The sequence below is a fragment of the Equus przewalskii genome, chromosome 18, assembly GCF_037783145.1.
Source record: "Equus przewalskii isolate Varuska chromosome 18, EquPr2, whole genome shotgun sequence".
Taxonomy (NCBI): Eukaryota; Metazoa; Chordata; class Mammalia; order Perissodactyla; family Equidae; genus Equus; species Equus przewalskii.
The window spans coordinates 6,627,486-6,648,770 of NC_091848.1; the positions used below are offsets into that span (position 1 = coordinate 6,627,486).

A 21,285-nucleotide genomic window follows, 5' to 3' on the forward strand; every position below is an offset into this window, starting at 1 on the left:
GTAGTTTTAACATGTAATAGACGAGCTACTTGGAATTGAAAAATACGATACATTGATGATTTACTTTTGGCCAAACCCAAGCCATGTTACAAGTGAGAAACTTCCCTCTTAAACAGAAAATTCCTTTTCTGTACCACTCAAATATGTTATTTGAAATGTGCTTAGAGAAATCCCTCTCTATTTAGCTATCTACTCATCAGTGGCTAAAAGCAAGAACTCTGTTTTCAGAATATGGGTCCTGTCAATTTATTTTGTAATCTGTGAACTTGGGGAAATTACTTAAACCTTCTTGTTATCAGCGGCGTAAGACAGGAATCATAAATTCACCTTTTTAAATGGATGGGGTAAATAGACAATTTAGGTAAAACTCTTAGAGTGGTACCTGGCATAATCATATGTGCTGAATAAGTGTTACCTTCTATTGTTCTATCTGCCTATATAACTATCCTTCTGGGTTCTTGTCTAGCTACATTGATTTTTTAAAATCTTTTATAAGTTATGCTGTGATATCAAACAAGTTAGTTGCTTAAAATACATAATGTTCACTCATTTCTCATTTACATAATGTTCACTGTGAGTAGGGCAACCCGCTATAGATGCTATCCCCTATGTGGGCTTATTATTTTAGGTTGCTTTGATCTGGGGCACCACTGTATGAATCCATGTAATGAACTCATAAGATCACAGTGGCATGGCAAGATATCTTAACTGCTTTCATCTAGAAATGACATTCATAATTCAGATCACAGTTCATTAGTCAATGAAGTCATCTGGCTATGTCACACGTCAAAGTGACTAGAAGCTTCAGTCCTCTGACGTGCCCAGATGGGAAAGAGAATTAGAAATATTGAAGAGCAGTAACAATATGGACCACTTTATCTACTGATTCTTTACCTTTCTACGTAGAAATTAGAAGTGCCTTACATACTGAATCTTCCTCACTCAATTTGAGAGGAAGAAACTAAAATCTGGAAGGGAAAATTATTTATTTAGAGTAACGTGATATGCAAGTGACAGTACTAAGACTCATAAAAGGGATCTCCTTATCTTTAGTTGTCCATATTCTTTCCACTACAAAAAACACACAATAATTTCAATTGAATCCAGTGGGTAATAAATAACTATTTGGAGTCCTCAGAAATAGTAGAGCTTTAAAATGATCAAAACTACACAAAAGTTTTGGCAATAAGTATGGAGAAGAAAATATGGCCACAAAGAAAACTACAAATCTTATCTGAAATTATCTAAGTAAGGAAAGTGTGGTAGCCAGTGTGAAAAATAGAATCTCCCCAATCTGTGGGAGGTAAGGGTTTACTCGTCTAGGGTTTATTACTTACAATTTGACCTCCTGGAAATCTCCACGGTAATGGCTTAAGACAGTCTTGTAGAATGCTAAGGCCACAGATACTGTCCGGATGAGCAGCTCAATATTGTGGCTAGATTCTAACCACTGGCCATGCCAGAGAGGGGCTGAGACTTCCTGGAACATAGAAGCTAAGGTGGAAGAATTTGTCTGGAGCCAAGTTTCTGCCACATCATACTGATGATGGATATTGGTCTCTGATCTCACATGGGAGGGGATGCTTGTGCTTCCTTGAATATGTGATTTAAAGTCCCACAGTCCAAGCACCTATTTCCTGCTGGACATCTTTGTATTGACCTAAAGTCAAGAAGAACTGAATGACAGGGGGGCCAGCCTTGTGGTCCAGTGGTTAAATTTGGCAAGCTCTACTTCAGCCTAGGTTCAGTCCTCCAGTGCGAACCTACACCACTCTTCAGCAGCCATGCTGTGATGGCAACCCACATATAAAATAGAGGAAGATTGGTATAGATGTTACTCAGGGTGAATCTTCCTTAGGAGAAAAAAACATGAAATGAGTGACCTACACATTCATTATTGATCCTGAATATATTCACTTTCCTCAATAATTATGAATCTTTGGGGCCTGGGGTGGGTTCAATAGGGTTGTTTACACAAATTTGTTCAACATCAGAGGGTAGAATTGACTACTATGGCAGAAGGGTATTCTCATAGCCATAAATCTGAAATTGGAGATGAAAAATTAAAATTCATATCTAACTTGAAAATAAAGATTTGGGATTTGTATAATATTTCACTTATCAATTTATTGCTTTCCAGCTATAAATTTATCCCATTTGACCTGCTTTGCAAAAATGAGCCTTGACCTTTTAAATATTTTTCTTTCCTAGCTGGCACTGATGCTTTGCCAATAGGAGATGCTGGAGAGACATTGTAGGAAGAAAGGTTTTTGCTTCCCGTTTTGGGTGTGCTCACCTGTAGGCTCTTTCAGTGTGCGGATTTCTCCAGCACCAGGCTCCTGAAATGCTCTCCGCTTCTCTATTGTTTGGCTTTGACAGTGCATGGTGGTCAGCAGCTCCTAGAGGCCACCCCGCAGAGCTTCCCCATACACCCACCATGAGCAGTTTGGCAGAGGAGTACCTCCAGCTAGTGCAGGGCTCTCAGCTTGTCTAGGCTCAGGATCCTGCAGCACTCACACCTCTGCCAATGTCTGGCTCCTCCAGTGCATGGAGGACAGTGGCACAGTGGCCAGTAGCTTTCCCCCACATCTCTATTAGACCATTTGGTAGCAGAATGTCTCTGGTGATACGCTACTCCATAAACATCTTTCCTAAGCACCACAGAGAGAAGATTTCCAACAAATTCCAGAGTAAGACTTTTCAGCAAGATCTACTGCCATGGCACTGCCGTGACTCTTCTGTCCTTCAATGAGCCAGAGATTTCCTCTCCAACCAGGTCTGATTCAGTCCAGGGCGTCTCTTCCCTGGGTGCTCGGTCTTGGCTGTAGGTGTAGTGATTGCTTCTTATACCTGCTCTTTCTGTAACTTTACAGTTCTCTTTACATCTTACCAGCCAATTCCCTACCACTTTAATCTGTTCTTGTGGAGAATCATTCTTTGTATTAAACTTTCCCTTCTCAAATTTGTGTGACTCTCTGTCATGATTAGACTCTGACTAATACACAGCAAAACCTAAATCAAATATATAGCTCTGCTTAGGCCAAATGCTTTCAAATTTCTGAAGATACTTACTCTCCTGTTTAATAGGTACATGAATAATAAACCCTCATATAAGAATTAAAGATAATATTATATACTTTAAAGCTTAATGTAAGTGCTTAATAAATGTTTCTTGAAGCTGAATCAGGAATTAAACCTGAATCTGAATGAGGTAATATGTATCTAGAAGGGTACTGAACCCAGATTATCAGAAGTTAAGGAAACCAGATTCAAGAGATTTGTTAACTAAAGAATAGGAATGTTTGAGATATAGAATTGTCAGCTAGATTAAATAATTTTACATTTTTACTTGGTTGTATTATAGTTGAGAACAGCAAACAATGGAATGCAGAAAGATCCAATAACAAAAGAGACTCTGAAGATGCCAGAAGAGTGTAAGTGTGAGAAGGAATGTTCTCTGGGTAATATCTATGATTATAAAGGTCACATTAATTAATGTGATATATTTTATGCAAATACAATTTAAATAAATGGAAAATTGTGATAAGAAAGATATTAATGTAAATACTAAGCTATATATCAACATTGTGCCTTTTCAAAGCAAAATTCAGTTTATGATTCTGGGAAAATTAGAGGCATAATATATTAACAATTTGCTATTAATTGCCTAATGGAATTCCAAGAAATAGTAATGAAAGCTAATATTGTTATATATTCAAATTTTATCATAATTTTTGTAGTATTAATATTTAAAGAATAATAACTTTAATTGAATATTTGTTACACTAAGATAGGAAGGAGATTGTTAGCCATTCTCATAAATTTTCGTGTTAGCATTTTGTGAGTACTCATGTACTTCTTATAGACTGGATTTGGTTATGAATATATGTGTGAAAATCAGTGTTTGAAAACATCACTATAGCTTTTTGCTCTAAATTTGCACAGTAGCTTAGAGAGGAATAAGTGCATGAGATATCTGCAATTTTAGACCTTCTGCACTTCAAATTATTGCACAGCAAAAACTCCTATAGGAGCTGGAGAAACATAATTATTTCACAGTTGATGTAACTTAAAAACAGTTGAAGAAATTCAGCTCCCATTTCTCAGCAAACTGAAAAATGAACCTTTTTGTGGCACCAATTCTAATATTCATGTCTCCAGAACGGTATGTTTTACGTCATTGTTAAGAACTAACCTGAGTTACGTCTCTGGGAATTTATTAAGAAATAAAGCAAAAGGGTAAACAATGACAATTAATAACCAATACTACCTCTGAAAGTTGCATTAAAAACAGGATATTTTTATGATAATCAATAAATTATTTTTCTGCTTATTTTTTATGGTAAAGTTATTTTGCTTATATTTTACACTAGAGATAGCAATAACTTGCTCCTCACTTACAGTTCCTTCTTAGCAAAAACACTGCCTTCCTGAAGTACTCCATCACACTATCGCCTTCACCACTGTAGAGTGCTAACTCGGCCACTCTGAACTAATTAGATTTCACTTCCCAAATGTGAATTTTGTCTGCAAAGATCCAAGCTCAAAAGTTGATGCACACTCACAGCCTAACATCCTATATTGGGCTGTCATAACAGGTATTTCCACATAGGGGAAGATGCCTGGAATTCAGTTGTTTGGGGTGGTAAGTAAAACAGTGTGTAGGAAGACCCAGAGGAGAGAAATGGAGGAAACATCAGCTGCACTCATCTAGCGGTAAAGTTTTCTGCAGACACATTTTTGGAATAGCACTTATACTTTCCTTCTTGAGGCATTATTTCTTAATGAGTTTTAGTTCTTCGGAACCAAATAATCACAAAATAATCTGAATATAAGACATGTTTTAAAAATGCTTTAGGGACCTCAGCAATTTGATATTCTTTCTTAAAGAAATCTATTGGGAAAAATAGAAAGAGTTTAATACATATACGATTTGCATATTTGTAACATATGCATTCTAACAATGAATGCTACAGGGTTCAATACCCTTCATTTTCATTCACATCTGTGATGCATTTTCACATTTGCCCTCCCCTACAGATTTCGCTTAACACATAGACTAGGACAGGAAATAAGAACAAATCCTTACGTAGAAATGTTTTATGTAAATTGAAGACCCCAAAAGACAAAGAAAAATATCCTAAAACACCTTAATGCTTTCTTAAGCCTTTCTTCATAAGTTGATCTAATCATAATTTTCCCTGTCACAGTTCATGGTAACACCTAACACCACCCTTCCAGATTCAGAGGACCAAAGTAGACAAAACAAAACAAAACAGGAAAGCAGAACTATGCTTGCCTTGTCTCCTTACCCTCTTACTGCAACATCACAGAATCCATCAATCAGATAAATCAATAAGACAATTTCCATATTCAGTTTGATTACTCCTCAATTACTTTGATTACTCACTTCCACAATTACCATTCTGTTTCAATGCCATTATTTCTCCCTAAAATAATTACAATAGCCCCCTATTTGGTCAATCTTCTTCCTCACCTTTGTCTTTTCTAAATATAATAGTAGATTGGTTCCACTGAAATCTGTCAGGTCATACTACTGCTCTGCACAAAACTGTCTAATGATTTATCATCAAATTTTCATTTAAAACTAAGTATTTTTTAAACTGTTTGCAAGGTCTGACATGATCTAGCCTTGTCATTTATCATCTTGGATCTGGGACTTGAAAAATAATAAATTTCATGTGGCTTTAGATATAACTGTAAATTTCCTCATATCTAAAATATATATAATATTTCAATATTTTAAATTTAACTTAGGGTTCATTGGGTCATGTTATATTAATTTCTATCAAATTCCATACTGTACTATATATTTAAAAGAATTCAAAATTAAAATAAATTTTAAATGCAAAATGCTACCTTTAACTTTGGTTGATGGAAAAATAAATCAACAATGTTGTTTTAAAACCAAGTATATATTTTATTAAAAGAAAATTGAGGGCTCAGCCCACTGGTGTAGTGGTTAAGTTCCTGTGCGTTGCTTTGGCGGCCCCAGGTTCACTGGTTCAGATCCCTGGTGTGGACCTACACCCTGCTTATCAAGCCATGCTGTAGCAGGCATCCCACTTATAAAGTAGAGGAAGATGGACACAGAGGTTAGCTCAGGGCCAGTCTTCCTCAAAAAAAAAGGAGGGGGGGAGGAAATTGAAGTATTCATACAAATAGGGAAATTAAATTTAAGTACAATGAAAAGCTCAAAACCAAGAGGGTAAAACCTGAAGAGGATCTTATAGGAAAGCGCTAAAACTTATGAGTGTTATAATAAAATTAATTGGCAACCACTGTGGGCAATAAAGCAAAGTAAAGCACCATTCCTTCACTTTGATCGTTCCCGTAAAGGGAAACATTTCTTTACACGGCTCTTAACCAACGTTTTGGCTGAAATTCAGGGAAAGATAATTTCCTAATCGTTAATAACTCTGGATTTCTAGGAGCTAAGATGAGGGTGATGAAGTTTCATGCTTCAGGTAAGTAGCAATTTTACATTGACTACAAATTCATATTCGACTTCTCCTATGTCCCAGATTCTCTAATTCAAATGCAGTGAATATATGAAATTTGTTTTCATTACCCTCATAGTCATTCTTCTTTCCTTACCTCCTCTCTCACTCACACAACCATTTTTGTTGGGTTATTCATGCTAAACTAATCCTATGGAACTATTTCCACTTTTTTTTTTTCTTTTAAAGATTTTATTTTTTCCTTTTTCTCACCAAAGCCCCCCGGTACATAGTTGTGTATTCTTCATTGTGGGTTCTTCTAGTTGTGGCATGTGGGACGCTGCCTCAGCGTGGTCTGATGAGCAGTGCCATGTCCGTGCCCAGGATTCGAACTGACGAAACACTGGGCCGCCTGCAGCGGAGCGCACGAACTTAACCACTCGCCATGGGGCCAGCCCCAAGGAACTATTTCCACTTTTGATACAAGACATGTACTATGGTAATTTCTTCTTCTAACCACATTAACCACTACTTGAGATTGAAAGTACAGGGATTGTACTGGTATGATTCTTCTTCAGAGAGAAATACTTTATTATAATGTGCTACTTTGGAGAAACTAAATTTATCATAGGTAAGATTCATTGAAAAGTTCACAGACTATAAAATCAAACATCTGTGTTTGACACTTAAATCTGCCTCCTTCATTTTGCATGTTTTCAGGGAATATCTAGATTTACTAAACTTCCATTTACTAGTCTATAAAATAGACACTGGTCTGATCAGGTGGTTGTAGCTTCTGGTTCATGTATCTAAGTTGCTAGACACATGCTAGGAATTCAATAAGTGGTGTAAATCATTGGATATGTATCTTTTATTTTCTTTCTCCAATAATACTTTTACTTAAACATCAAAAACTCTTTTCTGTTATGTTCCAAATAATAAGGAAATATGTTCTTTTAGTAGCGAGGAAGAATATAATTAATGTAAAATAGGAATAAATATGCTGTTGGCTTTTAAGATGTACTATTTCAGTGACTAGTGGAGGATTACTGACAGATACTAAGGGAACTCATGGGGTCTTTCCTTGGGCTGTGCCATCATATCCAAATATTTCCACTAGTAGTAGCAGTTTCTGCTTATGTGGGTAACAGCAAGCACACAGAGTTTGGTAGCAATTGTGTCTTGACAGTGATTTTCTGTGTGACCTTTGATGAATTATTTGAACTTTTTATGTGTCAAGTCTTATCATACATGAATGAGAATTGTACTACCTATCTTAAGAATTGCTGTAAGAATTTAAAGAGGCAATGCATTGGGCCCATTTCCCAAAAATAAAGTAGTTTAATTTTGTTTGTTTACTTCTTTTTCATTTTGAAGCAATCATCTTCAATTAGCTACATCCCTCCCTCAGTAATTCTATTCTTTGTGATTTTTTTTCTCATTTGAAGTCTTGATATATGATGCCACTTGATCTATCTTACTTTTAAAAACCACAACTGAGATTATGTCTACATTATCAGGATACAGAAATTGGACATAACTAATAGATATTCAACAGATTACTACACATGGTTGTTTTATTGTCTTAGAATTACTGGCTTCCTTGCATTCTCTTGAAGAAATATTAAACACTTTTCGATAAATGCATCTCTTCTGGTTTTTCCAGGAATGCGGTCTCTTGTGTTCCTATATTAGAAGCACTTAGATCATACTCTCAATGAATATCTTTACACTTTATGGCATTTGCTTTATAGCTCATATTTGAAATCATTGTTTTCTTTATTCTTTTCTTTTTACAAAATGACTTAGCAACTATGGACTTCTTCTACTCAAACACTCTTATAAAAGAACTTTTGGTGAATTTCAGTTTTTTATTTCTGTTGGTGTTATTTTGGTTTTCTTTTTTTAGTGAGAAAGCCTGGTCCTGAGCTAATGTCTATGCCAATCTTCCTCTATTTTGTATGTGGGATGCCATCACAGCATGGCTTGAGGAGCTGTGCGTAGGTTCCCACCCAGGATCCAAACCTGCAAACACCAGGCTGCGGAAGTGGAGCACGTGAACTCAACCAGCACGACACTGCACTGGCCCCTTATTTCTGTTGGTTTTAATTACTCTCGTTAAATTGATGTCCAAAATCTCTCAGGGCAAGTTTTCTAAATGCCAAATAATAAAATTTTCAGTGAATTCATGTGTAAACATGCCCTCCAAATGTTGAATATTCAGATCATCTTATATAATACGGAAAATGACTAAGAAAATTTCATTTATCTCTTAGTAAAGTGTTAAAACATAACATTAATTAAAATTGTAACTAACATTTATTGCATGATGAATCTTTTTCAGACGATGGTTTATGTATATTTATACGTATAATCCTCATAACAACTCTATAATGTAGTCACTGGTGTCATCTTAATTTTATAGATGAAGAATCTGAGACCTGAAAAGATTAAATAATATGTTCAATATTATGAGTTTCTTAGGTGACAAATCAGGAATCTGATCCAAGATCATGTTTCCAGAGCCAATAGTCTAAATCATCAGACATTTTTGTTCCTAGTGAGGGTGAAGAAGTTTTAATATTTTAAAATTTGCTGAGTTATTTTGTGTTATGGTAACACAATATAAATATAAATGTTCAGAGTGAACATTAAAATATTTTAAATTCATATTCAGCTGTGTAGCCAGATAAAACTAATTAAAACATTTATTTTAGCCTTTCAGTCTTCTTATTAATAATTATGAGCACCACTTGCTGAGTATGTATAATATGAAAGCCACTGACTGAAGACCTTTACATATATTGTCTCATTTAATATACATACATGCCATATATGATATAGGTAACACTGTTTCTTCCTATATTGTAAAATACTGAAAAAGTATCAAGATTAAAAATATGACATCTGATTAATCTTATTAAGACCAAAATTTTACTGTCATATCTGGATTATTTTACCTTAAACTTTTGCGTATAGATATATATGTATGTGTCTATGTATTCATATTTCTTCTGTTTGTATGTACTTTAGCAACTCTCCATTTCCCTAACACATTTAAACACATAAAACACTGAAAACACTTCTTTATACCAAATAAATATATTTACAAGCACTGTCTTTTGCAAAGCTTCTCTCGTTAACAAGTGAATGCAAGAAGTATGGATGATGGATAACTATCTCAAAAGCTATTAATCATGAAAACACAGCATATAATAAAGTAAGTGTTCAATCATCATGCTTAAAACAGTAACCCAATTCTAAGAAACAGTATTTGAGTTCCATCAAGATTGGATTCAAATTCCTGATTTCACACCAACCTCTTTGTCGACAGATCATCCTCTCAATTGCCAATTTATCCAGAATCCTTCTCCACGGCTTCTAGTTTTCCAAGATAGTTTGTGCCTACAGGGGGTCCACCCACCCACCATCTGCCATGTCAAGTTTTCTCTATTCATTACTTAAGAAAAACAACTTGTACAATTAAAAACAAAGTGTTCTGTTCAAATTAGGATATCTTGACACATGGTGTTTGCTTGGATTTACAAATATGAGATCCTATGGTACCCATATTCTAGAATTTGAATAAAAATTAAAATTCTAAGTAAATTATCTTAAAACCACATAAATCAAATGTACAAAAATTTAAGAAAAATAGTGAGGAGAAAACATAAGTCCATATAAGGCATGATCAAGTGGAGATTTGAAATGTTCTTGAAAAATAAATATAATGTATAAGCATTTTTTAAATCGAGGAACACACTTCTTGACCATTTTTACAAGTGCGATCTAGATTTTTACACAGCAATTCAAGTAAAGTTTTATTTTAGACACCACGCATAGAGACATTTAAAAAATTCAAAACATTAGAAACACAAGTATAAAAATAACACACTGAGCTGCCACATGAGGCATTTTTATTTGAGAACATATATCAAAGTAGCAATGACTCTGTAGATAGAAAATCATAAGTATTCTTGAGCTGTGCTCAATTAACTGGTTTGTACAGATTTTAAGGTATTTGACCCAGCAAAACACTTTGACATTGGAAGGCCACAGTTTCTTGGTTTCTCAGATCGAGAAGAAAACTCTTGGTATCATTTAAACATTAGAATCTAAGAATATTTGACTCCAGACCAGAACCCAAGAACAGTTGGCTACCGAATACAAAGGCATATAAGAACCCTCCTTGAATGTTCACTCTCAAAGCTGGAATGAGACTGATATTCCACATGTCAGATTCTTGCTTGCTAGCAATTTTGAGCAAGACTCCTGCTGGAGTGATGCCCAAGGAAATATAAACAAAACAGAATCCCCGCCCTCTAGTGTATCAAACGTAAATGACTGCAACCCTAATCAGGCCATGAGGGTCATGCTGCTCAGTGGAGAAACAAAATATGATGAGATTAGGGAGTTCAAGATACTGATTCTAGTGGAGAATATGTGGTTATCTTTAATCGATGATGTCTTATTTTAATTGGGATTTTACAAATAAATGAATTTATAATGGACCAAGGGAGGCAGAAAGGGAAAGGAAGCATGTGCCCCAAGGAAAGAACAACAGGATTGTAGGGACAGAGTAAGATTTCAGAATCCATTGAAAGACTAGCCAGTTGACCAATGTGGCACATATGAGGGAAGTTGGAAGAAACATAACTTGAAAAGGATTTTAAAGGATATAATATTAAATGAGAAAATGAGGAAGCTATTTTAGCATAAGCTGATGTTGACTTTGCTCATCTGCTGAGGGGAATAAGCCATGGAAAGGAAAATATTGACATCGATAGGAAGAGGAGAGATGATTGATGGTACAACATCACTGAAAAAGAAGTAATAGTGTTGAAAAGAAATCACTCCGGCTGCTGGTGAAAACCACAGATAAAGAATCTGGATTTTATAACACCACCAAAATTTGAAAATGAGATGCATTTATTGACCTAAATTAATTAATTATATCTACGATATAATTATTAAATGGTTCCCAGTGGAGAAACATTTGAGAACTTTTAAAACATTTGTTTGATAAATTGTAATTAGAACAGGTTTTAAAACCTAGCTTTATGCTTAAATAAGAAACAAATTTCCAGACATCAAGGAGATTCTTATATTTGACAACTTATCTAGGGAAAATGTGCTTTCCCCCCAAAAGAGCAGTTCAGTATTCTTTCTTGGTGATCTCTTCTTATATAGCACAACACTCTTATTTTAGGGAGCTATCTTGATAAAGACATGCATTTATTATCAGAATGCACGTTATAAAAGTAAGAACTGGCAATGAGTTAATTGATAGAGGCAGGACAAGTCATTCTCTACATGCTTGTTTTGAGAGTCAACTAAAATAATGTATAAGCAAATGATCTGTAATATGCAACAGAAAATTATTAGGTATATCACTGCTTTTTTTCCACCATAATGTTACCTGTTTGCCACAGGAGTACTTCCTCCTTTTTAGACCAGTTAGATAAATTTACCCTCTACAAAGACCACTCTTATAAACAAAAGAGTATTTATGTTTATATAATACATCAGAGATAGACACCAGATAGTTTCTATCTTCGTGGTCTGGAAGGAGTCTCTCCCTCTCCCCAGTGAGTGTTGCCATCCTGACTAGGGGAATCTGTACACAAAGAATGCAATCTTCCTCTTCCCTTCGGGCATGGTTACCAGGGACACATCACTGTAGAAATCACATCTTTCTTCACCCTGTCCCCACACACTCCAGTTTGCTTGAAAAATGGTTTATTCATTGGACATTGTCACATCTATAACGATGCTATAATTTTTGTTTGAAAATTTAGGTATTCCAATCTCTCAAAGCCAACCTCTATTTTATTGAAACAGAAACACATCTCTCATTTGACTTTCTGTGAAATAATAAGGCATATAATTTTAGCTCTTGACTAATTTCCTAGACTAGAAGCATAATCTGTTTGGTTTATCTTGCTTCAATGCAAAAATAGTGTTAAAATAGTTATTCTGACATTTTAATGTCTCCTAAAGATGTTAGGGATGGTAAAATTAGTAAGAAAACTGCTGTTCAGTAACAGCTGAGATTGATGAAATAGGAAGCATTTTTAAATTTGTTTTTCTTACGTATATTTCAGAACTTGTAAATTCCTATGCCATAGTTTTTCTGGAGTAATAAGGCAAGAATTATCTTCTCCCAGATTTAAAAAAGAATTCTGTGTTTTAGATACTTGTTCACACAATTTTAAAAAATTAATCATGGCCTTCAAAATGTTGCTGTTCTGACTGCTCCCTGGCCCTCCTGTCTCGTCTTGTACCATCTCCCCCCTCACTCTATGAACTCAAGACATGCTGACCTCCTTTCAGTGCTGCATACGCTCGTGCTGCCAGAGAGCTTTGCAACCCTGTATCCTCTGTTTGGAGATCTTTTTAATCCCGGCTTTATTCATTTTACTTTTCTATGACCAATTTCTATTTCTTTAGGGAGTCCTTTCAGAAATTCCCTAAGTCCTATCTCCTAAAACATGGTTTCATGATATTGTGTGCTTATATTTCAGGGTGTTTGTCCCAGTTAAGATTTTGCATTTACTTGTGAGGTTTTTTAATTAATGTCTGTGTCCTCACGTGTTACTCACCCCTACAACTACCTGAATCCAAACAGTTGAGTTAATGAATGGGGAGCACCATGTTTTTGTTCCTATCAGTTTCGGGACGTATCAGGTACTGTGTAATTACAAATGTAAATGGAAATTGGGAAACAAAAATTTTCAGTTATAAGCTTTGGTAAAGCACAGCTGTTTTAATTTGAAAATAAAAATCAAGATTAAATTAATTAGTAGGTCTCCTTTAAGATATTCAGGACAAGTCCTCTAATATTTCAACAGAATGCTTGCAGCTGGCCGATAGTTCTGAGCACTCTTAACATGCAGAATATTGAGGCATTTTCAAAAAGGCAAGGCAAGTTAATAAACAATTTTTTAATGATTTTTCTAAGTACCTCTCATTACAACATAGATGCTGTTTACAAAATTAAAAACACAAATTATACAAAGCTTTTTAAACAAAACAATTTAATGCTACAAAGAAAATACCAAAGACTAAATTCCTGTGATGAAAATCAGGGATTACACAACAGTACATATCTATACTTACCAGTTTTCATTTATTTCCATGCAGTGATTCTCAGCCAAGTTTTAAAAGCCATCGTGAAATTATGTAATCTGAAATAAAATTCTAAATATATTTGATTAGTGTTGTATCATTAAAATGTCAACCATTTTAAGATCAATTTTTCATCCTGATTTGAAGAGTGGTTTAAAAATATTTGTTAAAACCATTATGCATGCTGCATCTACATATGCAAATATAGTCTAAAGATTCTGTTCATTTTCCTAAACACACTAGCTATAATCTGAGTGGTCACTGGAGTAAACACAGGCTTTGACATTACATAAAACCTACCATTTTCAAGCCTTCTAGAATCAACGAATACTTGACACTCTAGAAATATCTCTTTCATCAGCTGCATGCTGGAAGGGACAGCGTTACAATCTAGAGTGCGGATTCCTTTATGTGAAGACACGATTAGAACCTGTTAATAAAGGGCTGCTAGGGACTTTTAATATGAAGGAGTCAACATTTAAATTCAAGGTTATACTCCAGTTTTATTGTTCCTCCCAGACAAGCAGGTTCTGGAGCCTCTACTTCAGGTTAATTACAGAAATATTTGTCCTGCCCCATTGTAAGTAGGAGAGAAACAGCCGAGGACAGGACTACGGGGCTCAGGGAGTTGAAAAAACGAGGTGAGCCGCCGATGGCAAGGTAGACATACTCTTTACTTACTTTGGCCTACATACGGTGGGAGTGCAGCTGTTTTCCTTGTGGCCATTTTTATATGACCCTAGACAAAAGTGGCATACAGCCAGCAGATGTTGACATTATGAAGGTTACATAAGGTGTTCATATACATGGTGGCGCATACGCTGCCTGCAGTAACATGCTGAGTCACATCTGCCCGGAAGCTGCTCCCATCTAATTGTCCACAGTGCCTCCATATTTTTCTTTCACTCTACACCCATTAGACTGCAGCAGTCACGGGCTTGTAGGAGGTGTGTGCACGTGCACACAGCACGACGTCTTAAAGCTACATTTTACAACAACAATACAATGATCAGTAAGTAGCCACCAAGAGACAAGCTACACCCACCAGCGTGGCGAGAACCCACTGCCGCAGGGAGGACAGCTTAGGGCCACCCTCAAGTATATTGTCCTATCAAGTTAGTCAGGAGATAAGGCCATTCATGACTACCATAGACCCAGAAGCTGCCCAAGGGTACTATATCTGTGGGGGCCACCCCCACACAGGGAGGGACGTTTCACCAATATTTGGGCCAGGTCATTCGTGTAACCTTTTGACACAGCCCCTGGGGTATCCACCTTGTTGTCGTATTCTCCCTTTTGTTGTTCTATGTACAAGGGCACAGGTGTGTGGAGCACAACAGCCTCCCCGGATAACCACCCATAGCCGTCTCAGAGGCTTGGGGTTGGCCAGGGCTGCTTATGTCCACATTGTCAGCATATCTGTTGAGCCACCTGGCACCTCTGAGCATGAGATGGTCTCTAGGAATACAGCCAGGTCTCGTTTCTTTCCGAAGCGGGGTGGATGTGCCATGGCAAGCCTTCTACTGCTCCGGTGGGCAGTTCCGTGTACACCCAACAGTTAGATACATTGGCAACCTTAGTACAGGTGTATGCCCCTTCTACAATACTGTTCGCTGTACTTTATCTATGGGCAAAAGGACAAGGTAGTGATAGGAGCCAACAAAGATAAATCACGTTCTTTAAGCGAAATGTATGCTAGTCACTTATCTTGGGACAGGAGGGTGGCTACCAACAGGGGCCTTCCCGGCCATTGATATCATACTTTTCTTGTCTGTAGAGAGGCTGCAAGCGTGGGCTCCACATGGAGCAGTAGAGGGGAACTCATTATTGGCCGCAAAGAAATCACATGCATTTCCTTTAGGATAGAAGCAGCATTGGTCTGTGGCAGCCTGACAGTTACCCAAGGGGGCCAACTACTAGTCACCCACGGGGTGATATGTAAGTCTCGCTGCTTTTCAAGTCCCCATGGAGCTAAAAGCACCAACCATCTGCAGTGGGTGCTTTCATATTTTATGACCATTTTTATTCTTGTACTTGTCTCATGTTGAGGCACATTGGGGCCGGCCCACTGTTGGACTTCTTGTCCTGTAAAATGTGTCCCCTTGTCGTTTTTTACAACCAAGCATCAACCAAAAAGACCATAAAGAGTACCTGTAGGGCCTGAATTGTCTGTCTCTGATCTGTGGCCGTACAGGGCCATGTAAAGAGTAACCAGTAGCCGTATCAACAGCCATAAAGGCGTACACATTGCCTTTGGTCTTTGGTAATGGTCCGATGTAGTCCACTTGCCATCGGACCAAGGGCGCATGCCCTCTACTAGTACCTTCAGTATACCAAGCATTCTCTAGGACAGGGACTTTTCTTTAGCATAGGGTATGGGCTCTATTTCTAGAGGAGACTTTGGGGCCTTTTCTTCCACAGCAAGGAACTCAGCTGGCCCCAACACTTGTTATAACTCTATATTCAGGGGGCTGGAGCTCACTGAACTCCTTTGTTTGAGCCATCCCTGTACAGGGTATGTAGTTCTGAGCTTTACAGGGGCCATTCGTGTGATGGCCTCACATGCTACCAGGGCAGAATAGGCAGCTGTCAACTGTTTCTTTAGTAGAGAATATCATATTTTTGCCCTTTTCTAAAGTTGGGACCAAAACCCAACAGGAGCTCATATCCTGTCCTGTCACTACCATAAGCCTCAGCCAAAACCCTCTTGGGTAACACAGACACACAATTTATATGGCCGTCCTGGATCAGCCACTTGCAGAGCCTGTACCTGCTGCACCGCATGCTTGGTGACCTTAAATGCTTGGTTCGCAGTGCGTGTCCAGTCTCAAGGGGCCCGCTTTTTCTCCATAGCATACCGGGGTCTCACCACCTGGACTAAAAGAGAGATAAACACTTGCTAATATCCCAACAAGTCCTGGTCTCTGGACTTTGGCATCATTCACAGCCCAACCACATGTTGCCAGATGTCTCTGCAGGGAGTTGGTAGCCTGTTTGAGATCTGTAAGAGAGTCAGAGTTTAACACGACATCAATGTAGTGAAATACAAGCACTGTATCACTATGAACTCAGGCAGCCAAGTCCTGGGTGATAAATCTATGACAAATAGTGGGGCTGTGCAAGTATCCTTGTGGAAAAACATGAAAAGTCCACTGCCTGCCATCCCAGGTGAAAGCAAACTGATCTTGACTCTCAGTGGCAATATCAATGGAAAAGAAGGCATTAGTAAGGTCTACAGCATAGTGGTACTGTCCCAATTGGACTGTCAGCTGATCCATGAGGTCATGCATTGAGGGCACAGCAGCATGTAATGGAGGAGTCACTTTATTTAATTCCCAGTAGTCCACAGTGATACTCCATGTGCCATCAGGCTTCTTCATGGGCCAAACCAGGGCATTATAAGGACAGTGGGTGGATTGTACCATCCCAACCTCTTTTAACTTTGCAGTAGTCTGTGTGATCTCCTCATGTCCACCAGGACAACAGTCTCAACCACACGCACCTGTAGGTGGAATTCACCCATGGTCATCTGTAGGCGCAGTCTTTTCAAGACGTCCACCCCCAGAACATACTCAAGCATGTGAGACATACACTGTGTACACTCGGGGTGGTAAATGGCCAATGCCAAAGGACAGAGACACTGGCTTTACTTTCACCTACCGTCTCTATTGCCATCAACATATGCCAGCTTCTCTGGAAACTTAACCGGGTTGCCGTAAATCAGACTGTAATCAGCTCCAGTATCTACCAATACCAGCACACACTGTACATTGCTGGGGGACCAGTAAATCCCAAGTTCCACGGGAGTCCTATGGTCCTTTGGGGATCCCCTAAGCCGAGCACCTCAGCCTTCCCCCTAGTCAAAGAGGTACATGAGCTCCTCACCTGAGGGCTTCAGAAATCCTGAAGGTTTGCCTGGTGACTCTTGCCAGGATTTTTCCCCACTCCTGCTGTCTTCTAGAACTGTTTCTCAGGGTTTAACCAGTGCCTCAGTGCCATCAGGACAGTGTTTGGTTGCCTGTCTATTTTCGTCTGATCAATGCCTGCAGCTAACAGGTCAATCTACATCTGCATGCAGTCACTTGCTTGGGCCTGTTCTCTGCCGAACCTGCTCTAGGCTTGGGGGCCTCCCCCGCAGTGAGACATGCACGGTTTTCTCCTTCCTTGGGCACTCTACATTCCCCAAAGTGGCCATTGTAGTGGCTACTTCATGTATCTGGCCCAAAAGAGTCAGACGGGATCTCGTTCCCAACACGTGGATAACTTGGACCAGTTTCACATAGGTCTGCCATGGGCTTACAGTCTCCGGGAGCTCCCCGGCATTCTCCCACACTGTCCCAGGCGGCAGCCGTCACCCACTCCGTCATGGAGTAATTTCCCTGCCCTTGGGTTAGCCAGCGGCTGTAGCAGCTGCCGAAGGGATCTGCCCCCTCAGCCCATAGTGGCAGGAGCCAGGCTGGTAGGGGCTCCCCCAGCCGCTGCCTGCGCAAGTCCCGCAGTTCCTTTGCCGTATAGGTGGTATACGCCATGAACTCTGTCACCATCAGGGCTCCTTGGGCAACATCGCCTGGACCCAAGGGCTGCTCATGCTTTACCTTTGGCTGGATTACTGGCGAAGCGTGGAGAGGGCGTGCTTCCTCTACGTCCCAGTCCTCAGCGTCCTCTGCCGATCGCTGCGAGGCGGCATTTCTAGCTCCTCTTCCAACTGCCGCACCCGTGCCTCCAGGGTGTCCTCCTCGGCTAGGAGTTCCCCGATGCCGGCTGCATCCCACAAGGCAGAATCCATGTTCCGGCTTAAGGCTGTCAAAAACAGCCGGCCCGCCAGCCCCATGGCAGGCCAGGCGTTCTCTGGCACCTGCTCCCCTGGGCATGCAGAGCCATCTCAGTGCTGACCAGGGTACCCTCCACGGACTCCCATCCTTCCACAGGGGTGGCCACATGTCTGTCCCGGCAGCCTCAGGAGCCATAGGTCCATACACCTCAGAATCCTTTTGACTATGCCAAGTGTATGCAGGAGAGAAACAGCAGATGAAGGGACCATGGGGCTCGGTGCTCGAGGAGTTGAAAAAAAGGTCTGAGCACCCGAGGGCAAGGTAGACATACATTTTATTCACTTTGGCCAAGAGATAGTGGGAGCGCAGCAGTTCCCCTTGTGGCTGCTTTTATATGACCCTAGACAAAAGTGGCGTACAGCCAGCAGATGTTTACATTATGTAGGTTCCATAAGGTGTTCATATACATGGTGGCGCATACGCTGCCTGCAGCAACATGCTGAGTCACATCTGCCCGGAGCCTGCTCCGGTCTAATTGTCCACAGTGCCTCCATATTTTTTCTTCACCCATAGAATTTGCCACTATGAGATGGATTTCAGTTCATGGACAGAAGGATTCGAGGTGAGAAAAAGATTGTCTCTATTCTCCACTCTCTCCAAAAATGTGTGCCTCTTCCTTTGAACCTTATCTAGAGACTGTCAGTTATGCCAAAATGTAGGAATTTTTCACAATGCCTCACGCCCAATGTTTTGCTAAAGAAAATGCCTTTTTTAATTGTACAGGTACGTTGGCTCTCCATTTGGTTTTGGTGTTCTCTTCTCCAGGCTACTCAATCACTGAGGGACAGTATAGACCTCCAAAATATATTGTCTGTTCTACTGCAACAATCTTTTTCTTTTCTTTTCTTTTTTTTTTTTGAGGAAGATTAGCCCTGAGCTAACTACTGCCAGTCCTCCTCTTTTTGCTGAGGAAGACTGGCCCTGAGCTAACATCCGTGCCCATTTTCCTCTACTTTATATGTGGGACGCCTACCACAACATAGCATGCCAAGTGGTGCCATGTCTGCACCTGAGATCTGAACCATGAACCCGGGCCGTGGAGAAGCAGAATATGCGAACTTCACCGCTGCACCACCAGGCTGGTCCCTGCAACAATCTTTTAGGCAGAAGCCCTGTTTTATGTTTTGCTACAATCTCTACCACCTCATTTTCACACTATTAAGTAAAATGATTTCTAAACGTAATTTTACTCATTTCTGCTTCCTATTTCCACCTCTTCAGTTCTTCCCCCTCTGCTTTCTTTATAAAAGCAACTTCTGGAACATGATATTCCTCCAGATACACAGGGTCTATCATAATTATTTTCCTTTCTCTCTTGTTTTATCCTAAATACCCAATTAATACTAAAGTTCAATTAATGATCAATATCAAAAATATCTCCTTGCCATATTTGCATGCACATTATATTTAAAATAATTAAAGATAGCACTCCAAGAATTAATGTAAGTATCAAAAATCACTGTATAAATGTCTCCTTAAAACTATCTACTTGGGGGCCTGCCCCGTGGCCGAGTGGTGAAGTCTGTGCGCTCCACTTCCACAGCACAGGGTTTCCCAGTTCGGATCCTGAACGCAGACCTACACACCACTCACCACGCCATGCAGTGGCGGAATCCCACATAGAAGAACTAGAATGACCTACAACTAGCACATACAGCTAGGTACTGGGGCTCCGAGGGAACAAAACAAAGAAGACTGGCAACAGATGTTAGCTCAGGGCCAATCTTCCTCACCAAAAAAAATTAAAAAGCCTACTTAAAAACAAAAAAGAAGGCTCAACCTCCTGTTCTCTTAAAAAAAAGAAATTATCTACTTAACATCTTATCCTCATTAGAATTTAGGTACACATTTTTTACTACTTGATCACAGAATAGTAGCCTATGGTAGGTGCTCATTCATATTGATTAAGTTAATAAATCAGTGCATAGATTAATTAGTTAATTTAATAGTATGGGTAAAATGTCCTCATAGGAACTAGAGATTTATGTATGGGAGAATAGCTTATGCTTTACAAATGAAATTCTTTTATTTTTAAGTTTTTTCTACCTATTCTTTATTATTATACCAAAGTTTGTTAGCTTTCATAAACTCATTTAGCGAAGGAAACTGATGGTCTCTGATATTACTAGGGTAGACACTAATTTCAGTATTGATGAATGTTATATCACCTTATTTCTTGCAGTATGTATGCTTCCTTTTATGACAGCCTCATCCTTCCGATTTTTGAGGACAAACACTTGGCGTCCTCTCTGCCTCCTCTTTTTCTCTCGTGCCTCTGATATAATCACTCAGTTCTGTTCTCTCTGTTATTAAGTTTCTCACCACTCAACTGCTGGCCCCCTGGATGAAGACACCGCCTCTCTTGCCTGTGTTATTGCAATAATCTGTAACTCAATCTCTCCTTTCCATGTAGTCTACTCTTGAGATAAAAGCCCAAGTGGTCCTCTTAAAACATAGCTGACATCATGTCATTCTATAGCTCAGTCCTCCTCCCGTGGCTCTCAGTCGCTCTCACAATGCAGGCAGATTCCTGACAGTGGCTGGCAGAGGCCAGCAGAAACTAGCTTTTTGCTCCCTCCTGATCTTATCTCCCAGTACTCTTCATCGTTCCTGATGCTACTCCAATGACACAGGGCCCCTTGCAATGACATAAACATACAAAACATGCTCCACTCAGGCTTTTTGCATTTTTCCATTTTAAATTACTAGATATTCTTTCAATGAGAATTATAAAAAACCCAAATATATTTTTTTGTAAACTGTCTTTTTAAGAAAATTGTTTTCCTTTAATTATATACACTACTGAATAAGATGTCTTCTTTTGAAAAACTAATAAATAAAAGAACAAGTTTTAAACATATATG

At 39.0% G+C, this 21,285-nt stretch overlaps 1 protein-coding gene and 1 long non-coding RNA gene across 3 annotated transcripts; one reads left to right on the forward strand and one right to left on the reverse strand.

Moving 5' to 3' along the window:
* The first annotated feature begins 2,782 nt into the window (after positions 1-2,782).
* LOC139077089 (uncharacterized) lies at positions 2,783-8,567 on the forward strand. 2 transcript variants are annotated; one of them, XR_011529303.1, is made up of 3 exons: positions 2,783-3,434; positions 6,453-6,488; positions 8,442-8,567. It is a non-coding gene; the product is annotated as an uncharacterized lncRNA (long non-coding RNA). The 2 variants fall into 2 exon arrangements; XR_011529302.1 differs by having other exon boundaries at positions 8,371-8,507.
* Positions 8,568-9,547: 980 nt separating this feature from the next.
* LOC139077087 (uncharacterized) lies at positions 9,548-19,723 on the reverse strand. The gene is made up of 2 exons (XM_070583058.1): positions 17,475-19,723; positions 9,548-16,590 (listed from the first exon to the last, which is right to left on the reverse strand). The coding sequence occupies exon 1, from the start codon at positions 18,692-18,694 to the stop codon at positions 17,798-17,800; it is 897 nt and encodes a 298-aa protein (XP_070439159.1). The 5' UTR covers positions 18,695-19,723; the 3' UTR covers positions 9,548-16,590; positions 17,475-17,797.
* Between the last annotated feature and the right edge of the window lie 1,562 nt (positions 19,724-21,285).

Excerpts from the sequence above, each read along its gene's own strand:
- LOC139077087 (XM_070583058.1), bottom strand. The coding sequence starts at position 18,694 with ATGTATGTCTACCTTGCCCTCGGGTGCTCAGACCTTTTTTTCAACTCC.